The sequence below is a fragment of the Lepidochelys kempii genome, chromosome 2 (assembly GCF_965140265.1).
Source record: "Lepidochelys kempii isolate rLepKem1 chromosome 2, rLepKem1.hap2, whole genome shotgun sequence".
Classification (NCBI taxonomy): Eukaryota; Metazoa; Chordata; order Testudines; family Cheloniidae; genus Lepidochelys; species Lepidochelys kempii.
Window position 1 is genome coordinate 25,131,053 of NC_133257.1, and position 27,538 is coordinate 25,158,590.

At 40.1% G+C, this 27,538-nt stretch overlaps 1 protein-coding gene across 8 annotated transcripts in view; it reads left to right on the forward strand.

Moving 5' to 3' along the window:
- The first annotated feature begins 1,176 nt into the window (after nt 1-1,176).
- The window catches only part of TAF2 (TATA-box binding protein associated factor 2), a 107,724-nt gene continuing 81,362 nt past the window's right edge, over nt 1,177-27,538 (forward strand). For 3 of the 8 annotated variants that reach the window (XR_012157106.1, XM_073330247.1, XM_073330248.1), the window contains exons 1-6: nt 1,179-2,267; nt 3,634-3,688; nt 4,726-4,886; nt 20,666-20,784; nt 26,056-26,197; nt 26,633-26,864. Coding sequence is in view for 7 of the 8 variants with exons in the window: in XM_073330247.1 (XP_073186348.1) it covers nt 2,215-2,267; nt 3,634-3,688; nt 4,726-4,886; nt 20,666-20,784; nt 26,056-26,197; nt 26,633-26,864 (762 nt within the window). In the remaining variant the exon portion in view is untranslated. Of the gene's footprint in view, nt 2,268-3,633; nt 3,689-4,725; nt 4,887-20,665; nt 20,821-26,055; nt 26,198-26,632; nt 26,865-27,538 lie in introns of those variants that run through there. The other 5 variants (XM_073330253.1, XM_073330254.1, XM_073330249.1 and 2 more) reach the window with 4 other exon arrangements.

The following is a 27,538-nucleotide window of genomic DNA, read 5'->3' on the forward strand; positions in this document are numbered from 1 at the left end:
TATAAAAGGTCCCCCACAACCCACACCCACTGCTCTCCTGCTGGTAATAGCTCACCTTAAGCGATCACACTCCTTACAGTGTGTATGGTAACACCCATTGTTTCATGTTCTATGTATAAAAATCTCCCCACTGTACTTTCCACTGAATGCACCCGATGAAGTTATGCTTCACGAAAGCTTAACAAATTTATTTGAGCATAGTCTCCAAGGTGCCATAAGTCCTTTTTCTTTTCGCGAACACAGACTAACATGGCTGCTACTCTGAAACCTGCAACAAAATTGTTTACATCTAAATCTTCAACAGAATTTTGATAATCGAGCAGAAATACAAGAACAAATATTCCAGCTAAAATCTAAAACATTTCAGTTTGGTGCCTCATTCTCCCATTTGCGATAGGTCAGCCTACATCCTTCATGATACAACAGCAGTCTCCTCTCTTGGAGAGGGAGGGCTGCACACCATGGAAGAAGCAAGCCAGCCAACCAGCCCAGCGAGAACAGGACGTGAGAGGGCAGAACTACTACTCCCGCGAGGCAATGCGGCAGCACGCCCAAATATTTCGTTTTTCAGGTGTTCATCTTTAAGTCTTCCCGAAACCGAAAAGCCCACACTTCTTTCAAAAACACAAACAACCCCGCCCCACAACCCACCCCGAAAAAACAAAGCCACGTTTAGTAAAAAGAGTCACAAAATAGCTCTTCCCCACTGAAAACGTTTTTGCTGAAGATTTGCTCCAGCCTTACTTGGACGGTGGAAACGAGGCATCGCCTAACACAGATTTCCACCCTCGCCAATGGGGCACAGCCAAGCCGCCCAGTGGATAAGGAACTGGGCAGGAAATGGTGTGAGACGCCCGAGCGAGAGTGGGGGCTCGGGAAATGCGGCAGGTGGGTCCCACCGCCTGTCCTTACACTGCACATCCCTGTTTCCCTGCCCCCACCAGGAGCTCCAGGCACAAACACTGCGCACGCGCCTCCCCCGGAGTTGCTCACGGCCGGGCCGCTTTGCGAGGGTACGGGCGAGATGCGCATGCGCAATCCGGCCGAAAAGCTCATCGCTATAATTTTGATTTCCCCCCCCCCGTCCTTTTCTCTGTCTCGCTCAGATTCCTCCAGGTCGCGCCGCACAGGGGGCAATGGAAAAGAGGGTTTTTTTAAAAAGCCTTTAAGCCGGTCTTGACCTTTCAACTGCCGGAAGTTCAAAGGTTACCAACAAAATGGCGGCCGCAGCTGCTGCAGGGCTTACTGGCGGTGTGGATCCGGCGGACGCTGGACGGGCCCAGGCAGCGCCTCGCCCGCCCTGCTGAGCGCTGGGACGCAGTTGCATCCAGGGGCCCGAGCTGCTGTGTGTGTGCGGGTTAGCGCCCAGCCGCCCCCGAGACACGCCGCCGGAGGGCAGCGGCCGCCAGCCCAGCCCAGCCCCTGCCCCGGGAACGGCGGCAGCCCCCAGCCAGGCACCGGAGCAGCTTCCACGCGCCTAGGAGCCATAACCCCAGCGCTACCAAGTCAGGAGCGGCTTCTGCTCGCCCAGGGCTGCAGCCGAGCCGAGCCGTGCCCCCACGGCACCCCACCTGGCAGGGGCCGCAGAGCAGCCCCCGACCTGCCCCATCCCCTCCTGGCAGCAGCCGACGCCGCCAAGCAACGCCCGCCCCGCCGCCGACTCCCCCACCCCCAAGAGCCTGGGAGCGGCCGCCTCGTTCCCGCCTAAAAATAGCGAACGCCTCAGCAGCCCCCTCCCACCTACCTATTAGCAGCAGCCCCTGCTGACCCAGCAGGAGGCTGCACTGGCAGGAGCATGAACCCCTCACCCCGGTCATCACCATCAGTAGTTCCCAGACCTCCCCCAGCAAAGTCCATCACTTGTTGAGGAGCAGGCCTGCAACACCTATTTCCACTCTGCATTTAGCAGCTCAGATTGTGTAGCTTCCAGGGTGAGGGAGGCAGGAGATCTGTCACCTCCTTGTACCTTCTGTGGAAGGGAATTGTGTGTCACACACACATAGTATAAATAAGAAGACTGTATGTTGACTTTATAACTGCGGCTTCTCTGATCTGGCCATGACTGAATCTTGGGAGTCTTAGATCCACTGGTGATAGAACAGTAATGAAAGGGAACTTGACAAGGGGAAAAATCAAACCACCCATCCAAAGACCACTAATGAGGACGAAGTTGATGCATATTTGACTCTCAACAGTTAAGTGCTGCTGTGCAGGATGAATAGGAAGAAAGGAGACAAGGGATTTGAGAGCCCAAGACCTTATAAATTATAAGTATTAATTTTTGTATTTCTTTTGCGTGCTTGAGATTAGTGTTCATTCTCTGTATTATGTAATCTGAAAGCTTTGTCGTGTAGGCTGTACGCTGACCAAAAGTTGACCGTTATGGTTGGTTTTAAAGTAAAGTCAAATGAAGCTGTACAGGGGTAATTTAGGAATGCTTTAAAATTATTGCTGAACATTCAGTTATACTCCGAAATCTTACTCTTTAAAGATGCATTGTGGGTTTCCCTGTTCCAGTGATTCCATATCAAATGTTCACAATTTTCATGTAAAATATTTTTTTCTAATTATCTACTCTTCAGACTCAGCATGATATCTGGAAGGAAAGCTCTGTCTTTTCCAATTCATGTATAAAGATTTTTCAGCTGTAACTTAGTTAACAGTGCTACTTACGATGCATGGACCAGTATAGAATTCTGTTAATTGTTCCATAGCTGTATGTGCTCTGTAGTACCAACCAAAGGAAAAAGTGGTAAAAAATATTTCAGGCCTCAATCCTGCATGATCTTTGCAGATATGCAAAGATCTGCCTGCACAGAGTTTGTGGCGGTATACCATTGCTTTAAATGTTTATTTCTCAGGACCTTCCAATGCTTGAAGCAAGTGCTGTTTCCTAAAGGACAGCTGGGTGTCTTGCTTTTTCATGTATAGGATTTGTATATATGATGAGAGAGTCATCTTGCCAGAGAAATGTTTACTCCTTATGCCCTCTATCCACTCCCTCCCTCCTCCCCAGCAATTATGCCTCTTTGAGGTCCATAGCAGGCAATAGCCAGTCCTATTCTCTTGCAGCCTGGCCGGGATAGAACTCAGTCAGTTTTTATATAGTTGGTGATATTGTACTCTAATAATTGACATTTCACATATTGAAAAGCTATTTAGGTAATTGTTAGAGCTTTCATAACTTCCTCTGAGCCCTTCGTTATTGTATTTGGGGTAACAGACAAAAAGATTCAAAAATAATTCCAGTACAATATTTTAAAGCTGTTCAAAACAGTTCAAACTATATTTTTCCTTGTAGCGTATGTGTGTACAGCCTATATGATGGTGTGATGCTTTGATGGTTTCAGTGACACCTTTGGGATGCCCTGCATAATTCCCATTTCATTGCTTGTATGTGGTCATTCATGCAGATAAGACCTTCATGCCATAAATTCTCTCCTTATGTTTATGTACACATATTTTCACACTGAGTATAATATGTATACAATATCTATGTATGTAGACATACACATGATATAAAGATTGTTCAACTAAGATTTTCTTTTAACTAAGTTAAAGAAACATGAGAAATGACATTGATATGTTATTTGTCTATATTCTTATTTTAAATGTTTTTGTTTTTTCCAGCACAACCCACCAGGTAGTCTGCATCAACAACATAAATTTTCAGAGAAAGTCTGTTGTAGTAAGTATATTATTTACAAAAATATTAAAGGTCATATCCAAAACCAAGATTTTCTTCTGTATTTTTGAGGAAATATAACTGCACGAAAGCTGCCTATGCTCTGTAACTTCTTTGCGCTTTTTATGGTCTGACTAGGAGCCTGTTACAGGACTCTTTTGCCCAAGGGAATGAGACCAAACAGAACTGTGGTTTCATATGAATTTCAGATATACAGATGCAAGATAGACAGTAATTTGTGCCTGAATTTATTTGGAATTAGATTCAAGTCTTTTTAATTTCATTTGGACTATACATGCCAAATAAAAATGTTTGTTTTAAGAGATTATAATAAGATTATGCCTTAACATAGTTTGTGGTAAATTCAGATTTCATTTTACACAGGCTTATTTAAAATTATAATTTAAATAACAAAATAAAAAAATCCGATTTATATTAAAAAAATCTGTTCCCTCCCCCCCAAAATCATTTCTATCCACGCTGGTTAAAATTGGCTTTCATACCTCTAAAAATAAACAATAACAATTTCAGCTAATGCCACTGTTTATTTAAGGGTTAGAATAGTAGAGATTTATGCCCTGATCCTGAATCCATATGGACTAATGGCCAGACCCTGGCAGCAATGCAGAACACTGTTGAAGTTAATGGAGCTCTGAATGAGTTCACAAATCTGCCTGTGTCGATCACCTTGGAGGATTATCAAAGCTTTATCTTATGGAATCCAGTTTTATTATGAGTTAGGTACAATCATTTGTTTAATTAAAAGGGACACCATCAATGTGAATTCTAGTCAATTAAAAAAAAGTTAAATGATCTCCAGTAATACACATGAGAATATTCATCTTTCAAAAGTTATAAGTTTTATGAAACTTTGTTCTTTCTTTTTTTTTTTAAACAAAAAATTAGCATTTGGATCTATTGTTTGACTGTGGTGTCCCTTTTAAAAATATGAATAGAATGAATTAATAGAAATACTTTTATATTGTGTTTTTGAATATGACTGCATAATTAAATGATGATATTGGTTTACATATTTATAGGGTTATGTGGAACTGACTATATTTCCCACGGTTGCAAACCTGAATAGAATCAAACTGAACAGTAAACAATGCAGAATATACAGAGTAAGAGTCAATGATCTGGAAGCAGCTTTTATTTATAATGATCCAACACTGGAGGTTTGTCACCATGAGTCAAAGCAGTAAGTAACTTGTTTAAAATTCTGTAAATGAGCTGCCTTATGTTACTATGATAGTAAGTCGGTTTTTTCCACTGGCAGATTTCAACTGATGATTTTCTTACAGTAACATCAATCTTAGTAAGAAAGAGTTAGCCATTAACTAAATCATGGTTTCCTTTAACAGTTCCTTTCGTATATTGAATTATTTCCTGAAAAATTCAAGAGAATTTGTCTAGCTTGGGCCACTACTCTAATAGTTTGACTACAAAGTAAAATATAATCTTCAGTCTTTGGTCTGTTTCCTTCTATAGTGCTGTGCTAGAGAAATTTCATTACTGATTTTTGTATTAACATTTCTTTGTTTTACTTTGCCGTGGTATCAAATGTTGTTAGACAAATGTGATGGACTCAGAGGTTCACCTTCAATGCTTCAGGTGTTTTAGTCTTTCTTACTCATTGTTTTCAAATGAATATGTTACTAGAAGTCAAAAGATCTGTCATATCATCTGGGGAACAATTTTATGGTTTAGGTCTTATCTACACCAGGGTTTCTCAACTTGTGGGTTGCCAGAATGTGTCAAAGGGGCACATGGGAGGCCCTGTGGGGAAGGAAAGAAGGCTGGGTCCTGGAGTGGGGGGCGGGGGGGGGGGTTGCACAGCCCTCCCCACATTCGACCCACAGCAGTGTCTTTTGTGGCACTGGTTCTTCAGGGCTGGCTGGGCTTGACTTCCTGATTCATAGGTGCACGGGGTCACAGCCCCACTCACATTTAGCCCAGGTGCTCCATTTCAAGATGAGAGGGCCAACTGGGCCAAACTTGTATGAGTAACCCCATGTGTCAGGCCACAACACCACTCTCGCAAATTTGGCTGGACCTGGCCAAACCTGAGTGGCACTGCAAACCCGGAGATTGCAACATCTGGAGCTGGAAGCCAAGCCTGTCCAACCCCGTGGAACCAGTGCAGTCACTATATTATGCATGTGTACTTATTTAGTACTGCATTATATTAATGTGTAAATTTATATATCATGGGTAAGAATATACTGTAAGCGAGTTTTTTGTACTAAAGCTATTTACTGGCTTGTGACAGGCCATCAAGGTTTACAAATGGGTCCTGAGCCCAAGAAGATTGAGAATCACTGGTTTATATGTGATAAATGTTTGGACCAATTTAACTAAAATCAGAGGAAAAAATAACATAGATTATTTATAATTATATTGGAATGCCATCTTTATACTGGAATAATTGCATCCACCCAAAGATTGCATTGATTTAACTAAATTGCTTCTCCTACCAATTTAGTTATATTGGTGCAAAAACTGTGTAGACAAAGCTTTAGTTAACCCTATTTAATCCTTTCTAGGAGAGTTTCTATGGCCTGTGTTATGATGGATGTCAGAATAGATCAGTGGTACCCAAGCTGTACATGATGGTTTGATCAAAACATCTTTATTTATCACCCTGTCACCCTAACCTTATCCTTAAGAGGGGGTCAGTGTGTCCTTGTATCATCTTTGGAGAGTGTGTTTACACCATAACTCTGTACCAGGGTGTTCTGGTACCACCCTTCTGGAATGTGTTTGCATGAGTGTCCTGTGCCGAGTACTTCTTCGGAATGTGTTTTGTTTGGCAATGCCAGTACTGTTCTTGCCAGGTTCTGTGACCTTGCAAGCAGGCATGTTTTGTTACAGGGCCTGACTTCTGCTCACAACCTGACTTTTGCTAACTTTGCTTTATATCAGCAAGACTTGACTACTTTTGTCCAGATCTCTTCAGTCCTCATGTTTCAGGCTCTCTTTCGACTACAAGCTGGTTTAGTGGAATGCTGACAGTTAAGAGGCTATGGCCTGGTCTATACTACAGACTTAGATCGACAAAAGCGGCCTTACTTCAACATAATTATGTCTACACTACATTAGCACTACTAATAGTGTCTACACTACAGCCTTGCTCCAGCTGATGTAAGTGCCCTACTACACTGACATAACAACTCCACCTCCACGAGAGGCGTAAGGCTTATGTTGGTGTAGTTAGGGCGAGACAGTTGTCTGTGTAGACACTGAACTACTTACTTTGGCTGTTTGGCTGTTATTCTTGTTGATTTCACGACTTTGCATTGGAGCGGTGAAATTGACAAGAAAGGCTAGTAGGCTCCCTGCTATGAACCTAGTACTCGGTTCACAGATGGGACTGTTGCCCCGGGGCAGGTGTTGGGGGCTCCAGCCTTGAGCCCAGTTACTGCCTGGACTCCCTGCAGAGCTAACCACCTGGAGCCAAGGCCGGGCTCCCCACAGGGAGCCCAACTGTTGCCAGGGCTCCAGGCTGCCCATAGGATCCAAACCCAAGAGCTGAGAATCTGTGCAGCAGCTGGGCTTCCAGGAGGAAGCCAGAACTCCGGGCAGCAGCAGGGAGCCTGGGCAGCAGTGGGAAATCAGACAGCAGCCCCAGGGGCATCCAGGCTCCGAGCAGGGAGCTCTGTGCAGTTCAGAGCCTGGGCTCTTAGCCCCCAGTGCTGCCCCCTTAGCCTGGTAGAAGCACTCCTGATGAGGATGCACACCACCAACAGAAGGAGGGTAGTGTGGACATGAAAAACAGCAATAATTATTGTGGTGTCTGTAAGTCAACCTATCATAGGTTGACTTAATGTTGTAGTGTAGATGTGCCCTAAGTGAAGATTCAGTTAAATGGGATTTTTAAGTACCAGTCGTGTTCTCTGAAGCTTAATTTAATAATCTGTCAGGTTTATTAGTCTTTATCATTACCTGTGCATACATTAGAACCCTGCATTTCTTAACTATTAGATTTCTATGATGAATTATATTAGCATCTTGGTTACCTCAAAGCCCAAAATTATAAAACTTAACTTTAAACTTCTCCTGACATGGGTTAGGAACTTGCTGTTAGAGAAGGATTAGGGTACTTCCTCTCCCTTGCCTTAATTCCTGAACCACAAGTGCTGTTCACTAACATGAAATTGTCCTTTATTAACTTCGTATTCAACCTAGCTGTTCAGATGGCGATCTAATTTATATGGAGTATGAAATCGGGAGGAACACTTCAGCCTATGGTAGATCAGCTCTTGTTCAATCCAGAACTGCTCTTTACTATCAAGTCTTTTCACTGATGGTATAAAACATGTACAAGTGTTTTTCTTTTGTTTTTAATGTTGAATGTGAATTTATTGTGTTTTCTTTTTAAGTGTACGAGTGACATTCGTGGACGCTGTCTTCTATTTATCCACAGCATAGGCAGCAGCCTACAGACACCATCTTTGGAGAGTGTTAGGCTATTTCTGTTTTCATGCCCATTCTGTTCTTGGCCTCTCTGCTGACTATCGGGAATGACACCAATTTTGGTTATTGTAATGTCATCACCTATATATTAGCATCTGGACTAAGACCTCCAGAAGCATTTCACCAGGCCAGGACTGTATTTGAACTTGGATTCTTGAAGCTGTAGGCTCTGTATCTCATTACTAACCATCCATGCAAAAGCTTGAAAAATCCACTCTGCCAGATGCGGTCCAGTGGATAGGGCACCAGAGTGGAAGTCAAGAGACCTGAATCTAGTCCTAGCTCTAACATTGACTCACTACTGTTCAGTATCTTGTCAGCAGTGTAAAACTGACAAGAATCATGTTAATTTCGTAGTGCTGATGCTTGGCAAAGCTCTGTACTTCAGCAGATGCAGTCTGTGGAATTATTTTTGTGTCTGGACGACCAAAAAATATAGACACTGGGGTCTCGTCTACACAAGCAAACTTTTCTGTCATAATTCATCCTTTTAAACTAGGATTAGACCATCCTTGTGAAAGAGCTGAAGTTTCATTTACCCTGTAGAATGCACCATTGCTGCCAGTGGTAGAAATTGTACTAGCGGTGTATTAAGTGAATGAAGTTTGCTAGTATAGATAGTGGGAGTGACCCAGCCCCTCTTACTCCAATTGCTTTGCTGTTACGAAGGAAGAGGGTCTCTGCTCCTTTTTCCTTTGACCAGGCTCTTGGCTTCTGTGAAAGTGGGGTGTGTCCACTACTCTTTTTTTTCACTTCCCACCCTTCCAAAACTCAAATGTTTGGGTCCTCCTCTCCAGTGAACAGCTCCAGTGTTTGCTCCTGATGCTGCTGCTCATAGCTTTCCCAAGCAGTGACAAAGAAACTGGGATAGTTCTTTAAAATTTCATGGCTGTCTCCAGGATTTTGTATAGCACCTGTGAAAACTGGCAGTATTCTGTTCAGTTTTCACTTAACTCTGGCTTGGGAAAAATATAAGCAGCAGAAGTGATATGGGGAGCTGTCTTTCTGCATAGTCAGAATGCACTCCATTTGTTCACATTTGGTTCATCTTGTGAAGTTTATCTTTACAACTATAAAAGTTAGAAATTTAGTTTTCTTTACAATTAAAGCTTAACTTCTACAGTAGTTGATGGCATTGTTTCTCCAGCTGAGAAGGAATTATTCCTGCCCAGGGCGGGTAAGTAAACAAGTACATTTTTTTCAAGACTCTGGCTAGTAAGTAGTTTAATTTTGTAAGCCCTGTCCTGAGGCATCCAGAATCCCAAAAATGTAGTTCTGAGACACAATCATAACTGTTCTTAGCAAATGTTCTGGAGGATAAACTCTTAATACTAATAGATTTAAGAGGTGGTGATATCTACTTACTATCTTAACTTTGATTTCCCCATGGATGGCCTGTCCCTACTTTTTCCTAAAATCGTGATGAGGCCTTTGTATGACCTAGCCAAAAAGATAGGAAGGCTGAAGCCCCAGTTTCTGGGGACAGGGTCATACGTTGTTTTACACTGATCTCTCTGTATTTATGAGCCAGTGAGGAAGCCCTCCAGGGAGTTACATTTGACCTTTCTCAACTGGACGGATCATCATTGTACCAATCCTTAGACTTTTATAGTGGTAGGGTAAAACAGGCGACAGAATTAGAGGGGAATATAGTAACTCCCAGTTGGTTTGACATCTTCCCTTGGAAAAGAACAATTTTTTTTAGTTTTTTATTAAATATATAAAAGGTACAATGTCATGTAAATTCCCACTTCTTAACACACTGAAGCCAATGTTTTAAATGTAAAATTTCAAAGCATTGTGCCTTTGCCAATGCCTCAATGATTTAGCAATTCGGCTATGCCCCGCTATGCCCTCTTTCACACGCTTCCTTACCTTGCCCTTACTGCCTCAGCCAAAGGATCTGTGTAGTGGATATTTTATGAACTGCCACTACCATGAGGATTGTTTGCTTTTACTTGTGAAATGAGTGCTGACATGGGTGTCTTGAAACCTCTTTCAGACATGTTAGCGTGTATGTGTACATAAACATTAGTGAAGAGAGCAATGATGTGTGAGTTTCAAGCAGGGAGAGGAAGGTGATTATGGAAGGTGAAACTTACGTTGATTTTCCAAAGCATTGTGTAATTTCCTTTAATCTTCCAAAAAGTAAATGACTTGTCTTAAGCCTGAAGTGTCTTAAGTTTAAATGAAGGAAGGACAAAGCCATTATTGGCAAAAAGATTGAATGCAGTTTGCCAATTTAGATAGGTTAGTTAGAAATTATTACCTTTATAAATATTTGCAGCCAGAAGACATCATCGCACAGCTCAGCTAGCTGTCAGTAAACTGATGACACTATAATACACATTTGTAAAGAGTTTTGTTTCTCATAAATCTTGGGATGTTACGCAGCCAGGCTAAGAGAGTAGTAAGTATATGTGGAGCACATTTTCAGGGCTAACAGTTAGCTATTGAGAAAAATACTTGTATTTTAGAGAACATAAAAAAAGCAGCTTTCCAAAATTATAAATAATACAGATTGGTTGGTAAATGATAGTTCCTGTTTATAAGGGATTATACAGTTTAAAAAACAACATGAAATACTTTATAATAGTTTAGTGATAGTATTTTATAAAAGTTAACAAATTAAATTTTACCCTTTGTGAATAACGTGCTTTCATTAGGACAGAATCAATGAGTAGTCAAATATGGGAGAATGGAAGGAAAGGAGAATATTTTTAGACTTCAGGACAAAAAGGTCGATGTGGTAACAGACATGATCTAATGTCTCAGTTAACAAAATGTTTATTATTTTGTTAAATTATTTTCAGTGGCCGAATCCTTTTTGAGATAAACCACCTTGTTTCTAAAGAAATTCTCCTGGCTGTAATAATATCATAATAAGTGTATTAAGGGCATTACAAGACTGCATTTGTGAGTGAAGTTGCCAGGGTTTGGAGGTGCATTTAAAGACTATGATGAAGTAGCAGAAAAGTAAAATAAATTGTTTGAATCAATCCTATTCCTTAAGCAATTTTCACAGGAAATTGAATGAAGTCTTTAAGGAAGAAGTTATGGAACACCATAAAACTCAAGCACTCTAAATCACCAGGACCAGTGATGTTTAGAAGGCTGGAAAGTTGCTAAACTGGTGCCTATATTTATAAAACAACACAAAACCTAAATATTATTCTGAGAAATACTGACCAGTGAGTATCTCACTTCTGGATCTAGGAAACTGAGTCTAACGATAGAATAACAGTATCAAATCCGCATAACTTCTTAAAGGGAAGAAGATTTGTACCTCTTTGACCTATTAAAATATATTTGAAAATGTTAATGGCTGATGAAGGTTATCTAATGAATATGGTTAGTGTGGATTTTCAAAAAAGTTTTTGCTAAAGTCCTCAATAAGACTCTTAAGGAAAACAATCACAAAATATGGAGCAAAATCTTGTTATGGATTAAAAACTGCTTAAAGGGCTTACTCTGATTGTTTTTTCTTAATCTTGTGATCTGTGTAGCACAAAAATATTTCCTGGGCTATATGGCCGAGCAGCAGTAGAGTGAAATGGACACGGTCTAGAAGGGAGGGAGGCCAAATGCAAAATCCAGCCCACAGGTAAAAATAGAAAACAGCTGGTGCTTTTCCACTTTCCAAAGAGCAAAATTGGGAGGAGAACAGATGAATTTTCCCCACTTTTGGCCTCTGACTAATAGGTTTTTTCATTGAGCTTGTGTACAATTTTCAGTTTCTTGTTTTATATATTAATGATTTATGAGAAGGAAGTGAGCAGCAGTCTTGCTGATGGCACTATGTTTTATTAGCAGATCTGTGGAGGCTTTTAAGAAATTCTGGTTGTATGTCAACACACTGGAGAGTCAGGTTGGAAGCAAATAAAGTATAATTTAAATAAACATTGGCCAATACTTTCAAATGTGAGTGCCTCTAAAATTAGACACCTAAACAAGAGTCTTCTGCTTTTCAGAGGTGCTGAGTTGCTGCACTTTTCATTGACTTCACTGGAAGTTGAGGATGATCAGTGCCTCTGAAAATCAGGCCACTTATTTAGGTGCCTAACTTTACTTTGGAAATTCTGGCTGTTATTTACATTGGCAAAAATGTGTTTAATGTATACTTATTAGCTCTGAACTTTCAAGATCCTCTGAGGAAAAGATTTGAAGTCATTTTAAATAACTTGGTGTAGATGTTACTAGCCACAGCAGCAGTGTAGACTGGCATGCCTGTCCCTCCGCATCCACATCTGAGGGAGACCATGCCTCCTCGCAGTTTGGTCTGCCTAGGGTATTCTCCCAAAGGAATTAAAAACAAAGCGGGAATTAGCAGTTCTCAGTGGGCCCTGGCCTTCAAGCGGGGCATCACCATAAACAGTCTGGGCTCTGGCCTGCAACCAGGCTTTAAACAGAGTGGGGTGGCAAGCAGTCAAGGCTCTGGCCTGCAATCAGGCAGAGCTGTAGCAATTTATCCTCCCATTCTAGGGGCTCCTGCAGAGTGGAGCACCAAGCACAGTCTGTGGGGCTCCAGTAGGGATGCCCAAGGAGCACAGGCCTCCTGGCTTAAGGAGGGGAAGTACTGCCACTAGTGTTCCCTCTTAATTTTTCCCACACATCTGCAGAATGAATTTTGTTATGTGCACCAATATGAAGGTGATGTGTGACAGAAGCAGGGACAGGGTGCACTCAGGGGGAAGAGGCGGGGCAGGGGCGGGGACTTAGAGGAAGAGGGGAGGGGGTCGAGTCCCCCCTGGCTAGAGGGGAAGTTGGCGCCTATGGCCCCCTGCCCCGGCTGCGGCAGGTCCTGGCTGGGCGGGTACCCTGAGCGCCTGTGCAGCGCTACATAGGCTGCTGTGTGACCGCGCAGCTTACAGGGAACTTAGACTGCCATCCCAGGGGTGGGGTGGTAGGGGGGACGCGGGCCCGTCCAACTCAACTGCATCACAGCCCAGGGCCCTAACAGTGGCAGAGCGGTGTGCCACTGGGTCAGCGGAAAATCTATCCACAACACACTGACAGTGTTTCTGGCATCACCACAGCCAGACAGTAGTCTGGCTCTCCTGGCCTGCTTCCTACTCTCCCCCTCAGTCTCCCTGGGATACTTTGCCAAGGGAGCGGTAGCAGCTCCTCAGCATTGGGAGTGGCAGGGCTCTCTGGAAGCTCAGGCTGGTCATCAGGGCAGCAGAGGTTCTGGCATCCCACTCCAGCAGCCGGGAAGGAGCATCTGTCTCCTTCCACACCTCCCTCTTGAATGAGCTGCTGGGCTGGCCTTTTATGCTTCCTCTTCCTGTCCTGCCCCTCTGTTTCTGGCTTGCGGGGCGTGGCCCTTCAGGTTCCACCCACCCAGCGACTTGTGGCTTCCACTCCATGTCCACGTCTGAGGGAGGCCACGCCTCCTCGCTACAAGCAGTTAGGGCAATAGTGTGTTCAGATATGTTAATAAAGGGATTAAAGGGAATACCAATGATAGTATTATGAAACAATATATACTGTTATCTGTATCGAAAGAGAAAGCAAGAAGGTGTTCTAGGGCAACCTGTCTGTGCTGGAAGTTACACAGTGAAGGCAAGGTAACTGACAAGCCTGGAAATACTCTGGGCAAAACAGAGAGAGATGTCTCTCTCCACCCAAGAGAGGCACCAGCTGAGGAGCTGAAAGCCGAGAGTGGGTACCCTTACTGAACCACTGGGGGGAAATGCAGATGCAGTTGCCCTGAACTTGTCTTGTGATGTTTCCTTCTGTATTCTAGGAACTGGACTTAGACCATCAAATGGTTTTGAACAGGCCACTGAATAGATATCAGATTTTCTATTTTTACTATTATGGTTACAATAATATTCAACACTTGTACTACTTCCTGCTGTAGCGTGTTATACTAATGCCATGTAGAATCAAGATGTTTCCTCACAGCTTGGATTGCTTGTTTAGCATAAACAATTATATAACTTTCCCTCTCCCATCATGTCATGTGTTTCAAACTCAAGACACCACTATTTATTTAATACAGTTACTAGGTTTTACTTTACCAGACTACCAATTTTCTGATAATGCTTTTGTTTTGGTAAATACGGGTTTAGAAATAGAACTACATTGTATAAAGTATGTAGAAAAAACCTGGCATTTAGTGGACTCTGTTTCTGTCTTTAATGTGGAAAGTAATATTTTAATCGCTTCTTTATGTTTTGTTTTTGGGGGTGGGGGGTTAAACATTGGAGGACTTCAATTTTAAAGCAGTTGAGTAAATACTGCTTTTTTGTACAAGACTTTATTCTGTTACATCTGCAACCTGCTATGATAAACTCATGGATTACCATAACTGTAGAATTCTTTACTGTTTTGAGTAAAATGGCAAAGAAATACAGTCTCCTTAATAGTTTGTTTACTTGATGTTGCTGTTTAAGGACTTGTAAGTGTAGGGTCATGGAAGAATGAAACCATATTTTCAGCATTCATGTTCATGTATAGTGTTTATTCATATCCTAGAAGCATGTTTAAAATAATGTTAAACTGAGTATTTTGTTACAGAAAGTTAAAATGGGATGTATGGTTCCTGCATCATTAGGGGGAGCTGGAAAGTGAATGTATATTATTCTCTCTCAATCAGTCCACATTTGGTAAATTAGAACCATTTATCATCATTTCTGGACCTGTAATTTTTGTCTATAACTGTGAGGGGTTATTTTTAAACAGCCGTATCCAGTTTGTAGAGGACAATTCTAGCCATGAAAAGATTGCTGTATGGTACTAATCCTCTAATAGATTCCTTTTATAATGAATCACCCATTTGATTTGGACCACTATACAGTTCCACAATAAAAGGAACAAAATAAAGACTGATTTATATTAAAATGTTAGACTATTAAGATCAATAGAGCCTACCTTTCTCGTTACATCATAATAATCTTTTCCTGTCTGTGAATCCACTGGAATTTAAAATGTAACCACAATCTCACCACGATTCCTCAGAATTGAACAAATTCTTTGACGTACTGGAAAGGAATCCCTTGCCAATAATTAGAGACAGAAAATGTTAACATTCCCAGGATCAGATTTACATTAAAATGAGTTAAAACAACCCGACCCAAATTTAAAACTAAAATTAAAGTTGACTTGTTAATTTTTATTTTCTTTTGGTAGTGACTTGCCATAATTACTAAATTAAGGCATGAGTGAATTAAGGAATGATTTTCATACTGTTTCAGCATAGCAGCCGTGTTAATCTGTATCCACAAAAAGAAAAGGAGTACTTGTGGCACCTTAGAGAGTAACAAATTTATTTGAGCATAAGCTTTCGTGAGCCACAGCTCTCTTCATCCGATGAAGTGAACTGTAGCTCACGAAAACTTATGCTCAAATAAATTTGTTATGAAGTGAGCTGTAGCTCATGAAAGCTTATGCTCAAATAAATTTGTTTGTCTCTAAGGTGCCACAAGTACTCCTTTTCTTTTTTCATACAGTGTTTGCTTTTTTCATTCTCACCCCAAGTCCTGCAAAGACTTAAGCATTTGAGTAACTTTACACTTGTGAATAGTCCAATTGAACTCACTGGTACCATTCATGTGACTGATTCTTTGTGGGAATCCTGCCTTTTAAAAGCACTTCAACTACAATACAGGAAAAATTGATCATGTTAACACATGGGATTTTGGAGTTTCTGTAATCAGATGCTCGCATTTTCTGCTAATGTTCTATGATGAGAAGATTTCAAACAAACTAGTCTAGTTTACTGTTCCTAATGTTCTCAGTCCTACTGCTGATATGTTCTCAGTATACCTTAGTTTATTTTTTTAGCCAAGGCACAGGTGGGGAAGGCTGAGTATCTAAGCTTAAAGTTTGACACCTAGATGATCTTTAGCCCTTCTTCCTTCCAAATAAGATACAGTAAATTGAGTTTAATGAAGTTTGTAGTTTACGCTGGATGGTGGATAGGGATTGCGTTCAGATGGAAAGAAAGTAATGATTTAAAATGAGGTCATGTCTACTTTGTGCGGACTTTCGATTTCATGGCCCTCTTACTAAGAATGGAAGTTTGCTTTGGTATCTATGGTCCAAACTGTTCATCTGCCTACCGTTGTACAACACATATGAGCTGGCTTTCTATGTGGTTGCAGCCCTCCATTCCCACAATGACTGGATTTCATTGGTGGTGAGCTTTTAAATGCTTTAGATACTTTGAGATGAAAGGTGATGAGTAATTTAAAATATACTTTGTGGTGTGATGTTGCACACTCAATCTTCAACAAGCAAGCTTTAAAAAAAAATGATCTGTAGAAGATTTATACTGGAAAAATGTTCTTGATCTTCAGAGTTTAACATGCTTTTAAGAGATTTTTTTTTTTTAAGGTATGATGTTAAACTACAAAATCAAGAAAACTCTCAAACTTGATCATAAACAGTCCAGTATTTATGGGCACCAGGATGCAGATAGGATAGTGTTAATGATGGGATAGTTATAGCTGGATACCACTGGAGAACTGATTCTTAACTATGATTTTCTGTGCTTTTGTGAGTTAAAGCCAGAGCTCCAACATTCAATACAGTATGTGGTATGAAAAGCATATAAAGTATAACAGTTTGTATCCAGCAACCAAAGTAGACAAAAGGACTACCAAATTAAAAACCTGTTTCATTCCCAGAAATGTAGGGCTGGAAGGGGCCTTGAGAAGTCATCAAGTCCAGCCCACTGTGCTGAGACAGAACCAAATATACCTAGACCATCCCATATTGTTGTTTGGCCAACCTGTTCTTAAAAGCCTCCAGTGATGGGGATTCCACGACCTCCCTTGGAAGTCTATTCCAGAGATTGACTACCTGTAGAGTTAGAGTTTCTTAATAGCTAACCTAAATCTCTTTTGCTGTAGGTTAAGCCCATACTTCTTGTCCTACCTTCAGTGAACATGGAAAACATGTTTGTCATCCTGCTCACAACAGTCCTTAACATACTTGAAAACTGTTATCTGGTCATTCTCCCGCGGCTCCTTTTCTCAAGGCTAACCATGCCCTTCTTTTTAACCTTTCCTGATCGGTCACATTTTCTAAACCTTTTATCATTTTTGTTGCTCTTCTCTGGACTCCTGCTAATTTGTCCACGTCTTTCCTTAAAGTGTGGTACCCAGAATTGGCACAGTATTCCAGCTGAGGCCTCACTCGTGTTTAATGAGAGTGGGGCAATTACCTGCTGTGTCTTACATATGACACTCAAGTTAATACACCCAAGAATGATGTTAACCCTTTTTGCAATTGCATCACAATTGTTGACTCATATTCAATTTGTGATCCACTGTAACCCTTAGATCCTTTTCAGCAATACTAGCGCCCCACCAGTTATTTTACATTTCGGAGTTGTGCATTTGATTTTTCCTTCCATCCTAAGGGAAGTACTTTGTACTTGTTTTTATTGAATTTCATCTTGTTGATTTCAAACCAGTTCTCCAATTTGTCAAGGTTGTTTTGAATTCTAATTCTGTGGTCCAAAGTGCTTGCAACCTCTCCCTGCTTGGTATCATCCACATATTTTATTAGCATACTTTCCAGTCCATTATCCAAGTCATTAATGAAAACATTGTTGGTTCCCCACAAGATAAGTCCTTCCAGTTTGACAGTGAACCATTGATAACTACTCTTTGATTATGTTCTTTCAACCACTTTTGCACCCACTGTAAGAGCTAGAGAGAGCCTGGAGCACTGGGCCTGGTGTAAGATCTGAGGTCTGAACCAGAGGCTGTGAACCAACGTTAGGCCATGTATTAAAGTAGATGTTTACAAGTTCACTGTCCTATGTATGATCTTGGCAAAAGTATTGCTAGCATTGCTAAAACACTGGCATTCCTAAGAAGCAACAGATATTGGGTATGTGTGAAAACACATTCCAAAATATTAGCTCAGAAGGATCCTGATCTAATACTAAATAAGAGGATGTTTTGCCCCTGACACCTGGAGCATTATACAAAAGGAGGTAACAAGCAGACGTCATGAAACACGTGAGGTGGTATATAAGTTGTTTTCCTTAGTCTATAAATTTTGGGGTTCTTTGCCTTAACCCTTTGTGCAGCCAAGGTGACAGCAGAAATTCCTGCTGCTGACTGAACTGTTCCTTGCTACTGGGCACTCATGTGTTAATGTAGCTGTAACCATGGAACTGCGACACTGGTACTGTGCCTTAAGGGCAGTAAACCTGGCTGATTGCCTTCATCACCGAACCATGGTGAATAACATTGTGGTCTGTTGAATTAACAAGCTGCATTCTATGCTTGTGTTAATAACGTTGGCATTCCAGAGAGAGAAACACTGAGCAGCTGTAACAGCTCAAAGCAGCACCTGGACAATGCTAGCACAGCAACAACATTCCAGCCTTCAGCACTTAACAATATCCACCTTATGGCAATTTCATCTAAACCACATTTCTCTAGTTAGCTATGAGAATGTCATGTTGAACTATGTCAAAAGCCTTACTAAAATCAAGATATATCATGTCTACTGCTTCCCCCCATCCACTAAACCAGTAACCTTGTCAAAAAAGGAAATTAGGTTGGTTTGGCATGATTTGTTCTTGACAAATCCATGCTGGCTATTCCGGATAACTCTATTTTTAATCTTCTAAATGCTTACAAATTGATTGTTTAATAATTTGTTCAAATATCTTTCCAGGTATTAAAGTTAGGCTGACTGATCTATAATTCCCCAGGTCCTTTTTGTTCCCTTTTTAAAAGATAGATACTGTGTTTGCCCTTTTCCAGTCCTCCAGGACCACACCCGACCACCATGAATTCTCAAAGATACCGATGTTGCTTCAGCTAGTTCCTTAAGTACCCAAGAATGAATTTCAGCAGGCCGCTCAGACTTGAATACATCTAATTCATGTTCATTAACCTGTTCTTTCCCTATTTTGGCTTGATTTCCTTCTCCTTGTTGTTAATAGTAATTGTGCTATTTTTAGTGAAGTCTGAAGCAAAATAGGTGTTAAACACCTAAGCTTTCTTGATGTCATCAGTTATTAGCTCTGCTTCCCTGCTAACTAGGAGACCTACACCAGTGGTTCTCAACCAGGGGTCTGTGTATCCCTGAAGGTAGGCAGAGATCTTCTAGGGGATACATCAACTCATCTAGATATTTGCCTAGTTTTACAAACTACATAAAAAGCACTAGCAAAGTCAGTACAAACTAAAATTTCATACAGACAAAATGAGAAAGTCAGCAATTTTTCAGTAATAGTGTACTGTAACACTTCTGTACTTTTATGTCTGATTTTGTAAGCAAGTAGGTTTTTACGTGAGGTGAAACGTGGGGTACGCAAGACATATCCGACTCCTGAAAGGGGTACAGTAGTCTGGAAAGATTGAGATCCACTGACCTACACTGTCCTTTCTTTCTCTTGCTTCTAATGTATTTAAAGAACCTCTTCCTATTGCCTTCTGTCTTTTGCTACATGTAACTCAGTTTGTGATTTATCCTTTCTGAGATTGTCTCTACATGCTTGCACTATTATTTTTTACTCCTCTTTAGCAATTTGTCCATGTTTCCACTTTTTGTAGAATTTCTTTTTAATTTTCAGATCATTAAAGAGCTCTTGATGGCACCATATTGGCCTCTACCTACCTTTCCTTCTCATTGGGATAGTTTTCAGTTGTGCCTTTAATATTGTTTCCTTGAGAAACGCAGCTCTCTTGAACAGTTTTTGCCCTTATATTTTCTTCCCATAGGAGCTTACGTAGCAGTTCGGAATTTAATGTCTGCTTTTTTTAAGTCCTTATTTTGCTGCTCTCACTTCTTCCTTTCCTTAGATTCATGAAATCTATCATGATCACTTCCACCCAAATTTCCCTCCACCTTCAGATTCGCAACCAATTCCTCTCTGTTGGTGAGAATTAGATTTTTAAATCAGGTTTCTGAGAGCACTGTATACATTTAGGCCAAGGTTTTCCAAAGTGGTGCCTGAAAGTAGATTTCTACATCAGTATTTAGTAATATTTAATATTAAGTAAAGTTATTTTCAAAATGCTGACCACCCTGTAACTCTCATTAAAGTCATTGGGAACAGTTAAGTGCTTAAGCAGTTTGAAAAATATGTGACTTATTTAGATGCCTAAAGTTTGGAGCCTAATTGTAGATTCCTGCTTTTGAAAGTCCTGGCCTGAAAAACATACTTTCCACATGGTTCAACATATTGACCTTAGATATTCACTTACACCAGTAAGTGGGTTGTCAGATTATTTTTTATATAACGTATGTTCAAATTCTTTTAAGAATAGACCTTTTTTGTTTCTGTTTTGTATACTTGTTAGTAAATTTTTATAAGCCTGATTTTTCCAAGAAAGCACTATTGTTTTCGATACTTCTCAATTTGTTATGTCTAAATTTCTCTGTTTAATGCTTATCATATCAAGAACGATATAAACCGCTATTATAACAAGAGCCAAAGCAATCAGAGAGCATAAGCTTAAAAGTTGCACTGATACCATATTTGAACGTGCATTTTAAGAATTGAAATGGGTTTTGTTTTACTTTTAGGAGAAATCTCAACTATTTTTCCAATGCTTATGCTGCTGCAGTCAGTGCTGTGGACCCAGATGCTGGAAATGGAGAACTCTGCATTAAGGTTCCTTCGGAGCTGTGGAAACATGTTGATGGTAAAGTGTAGAGACCATATTGATACTTAAATTAAGGTACTGCAGATTTGATAGCTAGGGCATTTTGTATTGAAAGACATTAGATTTAAGTAAACATAAATAATAGATTAAATTAGGATCACTCTTTCCCCTTCCCCACAAAAACCCCCACCCAACACCTTTTTGGAAAGAATAAAAAGCCCGGATCCACAAAGGGACTTGGGTGTTGCAACAATCAGTGTCGCAACACCTAACTAATAATTGGAGGAGCATTGCGACATGCAGAGCCTGAGTTAGCCTTTACAATGAATGGGAAGAGAGAGCTGCCTGAGAATGGGATTCACAAAAGCTAGCATGCTCTGCAGGGAGCCTCCTAAGCTAGCTCGTGGGAGAAACTGTCCCCTCATAGAGTTAGGCAACTTAATATGAGCTACAAGGGAGATACCTACCTGCTTGCAATTCACAACCAGGAACCCCTCTACTGATGTCAGATGGCTTAGGTTTTGGGGGTTTTTTGCTGGGGGGGCGTTTTTTAAGTATAACAAAGGGAGGAAAGGGGAAGTTGATAGTAGTGTATATAAATAAGAAGTTAGCGATTGTAAAAAAATTGATAAGGGAAACAAAAGGATATAAGGAGAAATCTGTGGCCATCAGAGATAAGGACAACAAAAAGGAGTTTTAAAAATATATTAGGAACAAAAAGAATTCTGATAATGCTATTGGTCCACTGCTAGATGGAAATGGTAAGATTATCAATAATAATGTGGAAAAAGCAGAAGTGTTCAATTTCTCTTCTGTATATGGGGAAAAAACATGATATAGTCTCATCTATGGTGATAATACTCTTTCCATTCCACCAGCATCTCTAGAGAATGTTAAACAGAAGCTACTAAAGTTAGACATTTTTAAATCAGCAGGTTCATGTGTTTTAAAAGAGCTAGCTGAGGAGCTCGCTGGACTGTTAATGTTGGTTTTCAGTACGTCTTGGAGCACTGAGGAAGTACCAGAAGACTGGAAGAAATCTAATTTTGTGCCAATTTAAAAAAGGGTAAAAGGGATCATCCAGGTAATCATAAGTCTGTCAGCCTGACATCCCAGGCAATGAAGCAGCTGACACAGGACTAGATTAATAAAGAATTAAAGGAGGGTAATGTAATTAATGCAAATTTACATGGATTTCTGTAAAATAGATCCTGTCAACCTAACTTGATACTTTTTTTTAGTGAGATTACAAGTTGGTTAATAAAGGTAATAGTGTTGACGTAATATACTTAGACTTCTGTAGAGCTTGGTACCTCATGACGTTTTGATTAAAAGACTAGAATGATATAAAATTAACATGACTTGCATTAAATGGATTAAAATCTGGCTACCTAAAATAGGTCTCAAAATATCATTGTAAATGGGGAATCACTGAGTGGGTGTGTTTCCAGTAGGGTCTCGCAGGGGTCAATTCTTGGCCCTGCGCTATTTAATATTTTTATCAATGACCTGGAAGAAAACATAAAATCTTCACTGATAAAATTTGCAGATGACACAAAAATTGAGGATGTGGTAGATAATTAAGAGGAGAGGTCATTGATTCAGAGTGATCTGGATCACTTGGTAAACCAGGCACAAGCAAACAAAATACATTTTAATGTGGCTAAAAGTAAATATATACATCTAGGAAAAAAGAATGTAGGCCATGCTTAAAGGATGGGGGACTATCCTGGGAAGCAGTGTCTCTGGAAAAGATTTGGGGGTAGTGGTGGATAATCACCGGAGCAGGGGTACTAGTACCTGGGTCTCCCACCCTCCAGGGGGATGCCCTAAACGCCAGGCATTAGAAGCATCTTCTTTCTCTTTCTACCTCTTACCCAATTACTCTGATTATTTATCCAAAATGGAACAGCTTCAGCAGGAGCAATTGAGGGAGCAGTACTTACTCTTGGGTTTAGGCACCCAAGTACTTTTGTGGATCTGGCCCACACATTGCTCACAAGAGTGACTAGACTACCCCTTACTCACAAGAGCTTCTTTTAAAAATAGCCCTTTTGTCTTAAATGCACAGGCTTTTGGGGTAATGTTTTACCTGTCAACATCAGTCATCTGAAGCTATCCATTTTCACAAGGATAATTTGAAAGGGCATTCTGACTCACGGCTTTGAGCTTTCCTCACAATAGTTAAGAAAATGGTTCAGTTACCCCTCTCTAGTGAGTTCTATTTTTAAGTCTATTGGTGAAAGCCAAATATCTTGCATGTTAAATTATTTTCATAAACTAAATCAAGGTATATGGGAGCCAACTAGGCATATTTTGGTAAGGATATGCATATTTTCATATCTTCATTGATTTTTAAAGTTACATATCTCTTTTGACTGTCACATTGTGGGAGGTTTGATTTTATTTTATTTTTGTGTGTGGGTGGTCTGGTACATATTGTGAAGGAGAAATGTAGATTCATATGTAGACTGGAATAACTGTGCTGGAACAATTAACTGTTTTCACAAAGAATCAAAAGAGTATCAGTATAACAGTTCATTTATATTTTCTGGGATGTATTTACATCAATCTTTCCTAGATTAAGCTTCTGCCATGATGGTTTCTTTTAGTAGTTGATACTTATTGTATTTACGAATAGTATATTGGGGAGAAGTATGTTATACATGATACCAGTAGCAACTTTTCATTTCAACCCACTGTTTTTGACCATTTGACAGCAACTATATGTATGATACATTTCAACTATACCCACAAAAACGAAAATAATACTAGATCCATCCCAAACATCTCATTTTGCAGGTTTAGATAACTCAGTCTGTCCTAAAAATACCTTCAACTAGCCTTAATAGAATTAATATTTATATACCTTGATCAGATGCCTAGTACTATTGTATCTATTACAAAGCTTAGACATTCACATTGTCATTAAGGGAAACACCATTTCACAGTTTTTTTTTTCTTCCTCGCCTTCTTTTCTGTTATGTGGGATAGTTTGCTAATATTTTGTGCAGGTTTTAGGCGACCATGTCACCCAGTTGATAAGAAACTGTTTTGAAATATTTACTGTGCTCATTCTTTAGCCAGAAAACTATTGCTGAACAGTATTTATCTTACCAGTGGAATGCTGAATGGATTTCCTTTCTAAATAAAGGATTCGGGAAATGACAGAAACCTGTATTTAAGAACACACACGCCTAGAGTAATGAATTATTTCCCCGTAACTGCTGTTTAAATTACTATGCAGTTTATTAGCATTATTATTTGTTGATTAAAGCTACACGCCCCACTCCAGGAAACAGTCAGGGAATAACTACTGAACATGTAAAGATGTGTGTGTTCCTTTTCATCCTCATATTGCCTACAACACTGTCAATAATGTACTCCAACTAAGATGCTGCTCACAGTGGACGTTTGATCAAGTTTGGTTACATAATCCTTTTTGGTATCTGTTGGAAATGGAAATGAAACCTTATGGAGTGTCGGAGTGCACTATTGACAACATTCTAGGCCAGTGGTTCTCAAACTTTAGCAACCCTAGGACCCCCATTTTGATTTAAAATTTTTCATGGACCCCCCCTCCTCCCCAGCCACCCGCTCAGCCCCAGGCACTGCACCCACTCCAGTCATTCCCCCAAGACCCCATCCCCACTCCACCCCTGCTCCTCCTCTTCCCCACCTCTTTTCATTCCCTCTCCCGAGCAAGCCCCATCCCTGCTCCTCCTCTTCCCTCCCAGCACCTCCTCCTGGATGCTGTGGAACCACTGTTCCCCATCGTGTGGGAGATGCTGGGAGGGAAGAGGAGGAGTTGAGTTAATCAGTGGGGCCCACAAACTCCCTGGAGTACCCTTGCGGACCCCAGTTTGAGAAATGCTGTTCTAGGCAGTGTGGAGGTGCCGTGAAATGCACGTCTTCCTCTTTACGTTCGTATATCTGTATTTTTAAGATTCTTGGTGGATGGGATGTTTCCTGGCGCAGCCTTAACTGTCTAAACATAGTTTTGTTTTCTAATATGGGTCACATTTAATCCTAGTTATCTAAGAATATTCCAAAGGAAAGGTGAATAAGGTAGTAAAAATGTGCCAAACTCAGGCAGTCAATCAGATATATAGGGTTTTGCTTGCAGACAGTCTACTCCGTTTGGGTATTTTAACCAGGGAGTGGGTGGTTAGTGCTCTCAGGCACCACATTTTCAAATGCTCCATGTCAGCCACTAATTTGATCATTTAATTACGGGCAGGTCATTTAATTCCTTAGTTCATCCTCCTTTAAGATAGTTATATTGTTTGCCTGCCCCACAGTTGATTTTTTTAGGTATAATATTTATAAAGCATTTTTAAATCTATGCATAAAAGATGCCATATAAATGTCAAGTATTTCAAGAGACAATTGTTAATTTGAAATCGGTTCTGTTAAATATGTAAGGTAGTTTAAGGTTTTGCACTTCCAATAAATTGTCCTATCAATTTTTGTGATTTTACCACCACATTTCCCTGTTGACGTGTGAAAGGCCCATACTAACATGGAAAACTGACAGTAGTGGTTCAGTGAAACTGTCTGTGCATGCAGTGCTTTCAAATGCACAAATTAGAAAGAGAAATATTTTAATTCCTCCATTTCAGTTGTACTGTTTTAGGTGGTACTTGTCAGAATTTTGGAAAAAATGTTTAAACAGATAGTATTTGTAAGTTGATGGTGTCACTTTGAAGCTTAATTGTTGCAGCTATATTAAGACTGTGGTGGAATCTAGTGGACAAATCAGTTGAACTTTATTTCTGAGCAGTCAGTCTTAATGTACAGAAGGATAGCTATAAGTTCACACACAAGATTCTGGGAAACTAAACAAAAGCAAAGACACTTAGCAGTTGCCTACAAAGTTCTAACTGTAGTAGGATACTTTAAGAAATGTGTAAATCAGAAAGGGGATAAAATGTGGATATTACATGTAATTTTTGTGGAAAACATTTGCTGGGAAAACAGATCAGCAGTTACAGTGCAAGTGTAAAGATGTTTTAGTATTGGGGTGTTGGAAGGTGAAATGGAACCACAAGTGAAGGTTTTCATCAATATAAAATTTTAATATAGAAAATAGTTTGGTAGCTTGATGGTACATTGCAATATTTAAGCTTTAAATGGCCCAACTGTGTGAGTTGTTGAATGTTCTCCACTTCCCCTGAAGTTAATGAGAATTGAGGGAACACAGTACCTTGCAAGATTTGAGCCTTAAGTGCATGTTTTCTGTAAAATAAATTTTGTATGAATTGCTTTCATACACACACTAAACACATGGTTGCTTTCTTACTGCTGTAGAGTTAAAAGTCCTAAAGGTGCATATAAATTTTTCTCTGGACCAGCCAAAGGGAGGCCTTCATTTTGTGGTGCCCAATGTAGAAGGTAGCATGGCAGAGAGAGGGGCCCATGTCTTTTCTTGTGGATATCAAAATTCTACAAGGTAAGAATCTTAATCCTCAAATGTTATATTGCAAAACAGATCTTGAGTATTTTATAGAATCTCAGCATATTGGAAATACTCGTAGTAATAATTCCACAGTTTTCTAATTTAGTTTCATGTGGAAAATGTCAGTTGCTTAATCTCAAACTTCTGTTTGGAGTGAATTCAACAGAGTCTGGCACAAAATGAACCACTGGAGATTTCTAAAGTCTGCATGGCATAATTTAATGGGAAACAGTAGCAAAGAAGCTTCCACTGCTGGCAGACTTGTGTGAAGTGTGAGAGCTGTAGAGTGGGGTTGCCTGCATGCCAAGTACCAAAGTATTTAGGAATATATATAGCCTGGAATTGGGGAGGAAAAACTTGTCATAAAAAAGAAAAGTATGTAGTGTTTTCTTATTCTTCTCTTTTTTAACATCCTAATCTTTTTTCTAGATTTTGGTTTCCTTGTGTTGATTCATACTCTGAACTGTGCACATGGAAACTAGAATATACAGTAGATGCTGCAATGGTGGCTGTTTCAAATGGAGATTTGGTGGAAACAATATATACCCATGATATGAGAAAGAAGACCTTTCATTACATGCTGACTATTCCAACTGCGGCTTCTAACATCTCTTTGGCCATAGGACCCTTTGAAATCCTTGTTGATCCATACATGCATGAGGTAATAATCTTCAGAGGACTCTCCTTTTTAGAGAACTGGTAACTTTATTTCATTTTAGTGCCTACAGCTAGATCCAGCAAGTATCATCCAAGAAAGATATATGGTTAACGTACCAGTCTCTGCTAGTACAATTATGGGATGATACTGATCTAGTGTTACAAAACCCTAACAGGATTTATAAAGGTATCTCTGAAATAAAACTCTAGGTAGAAGTCAGGAAACTAGATTAGTTGGAATTGGTAAAAGGATACATTTTCAAATAGTTTTAAATACAAGCCAGTGCTCATAGTGACTACAAGTTGTTACCACATAGTTCAATGGCTTATATGAATAAATTGGTAGCAAGAGTCTCTTTCATGGTGGCCTGTTGTATTGTCCATGTCCACAAAATGAGCCATTATGATTTATACTCTTGTCTATATTCTCAGAGAGACTGAAGATGAACTAGGCAGGCAAATTAAACTACCTTTTCAACTCAGGAAGTGGCCCATCTATGTCCCTCTTGGTTGGAGTTCAAGGGTATTGGGGGTTTTGTTGGCAAACCTACACTACTAATGTGTATGCTGTATTTGATCTACTGAACAACTGAAGACTTTAGTCTCCAGTGCTGACAGTCTGATATCTTTCACAGGAATAAATTAAATATTTCAAAAATTATGTGGGAAATATAATAT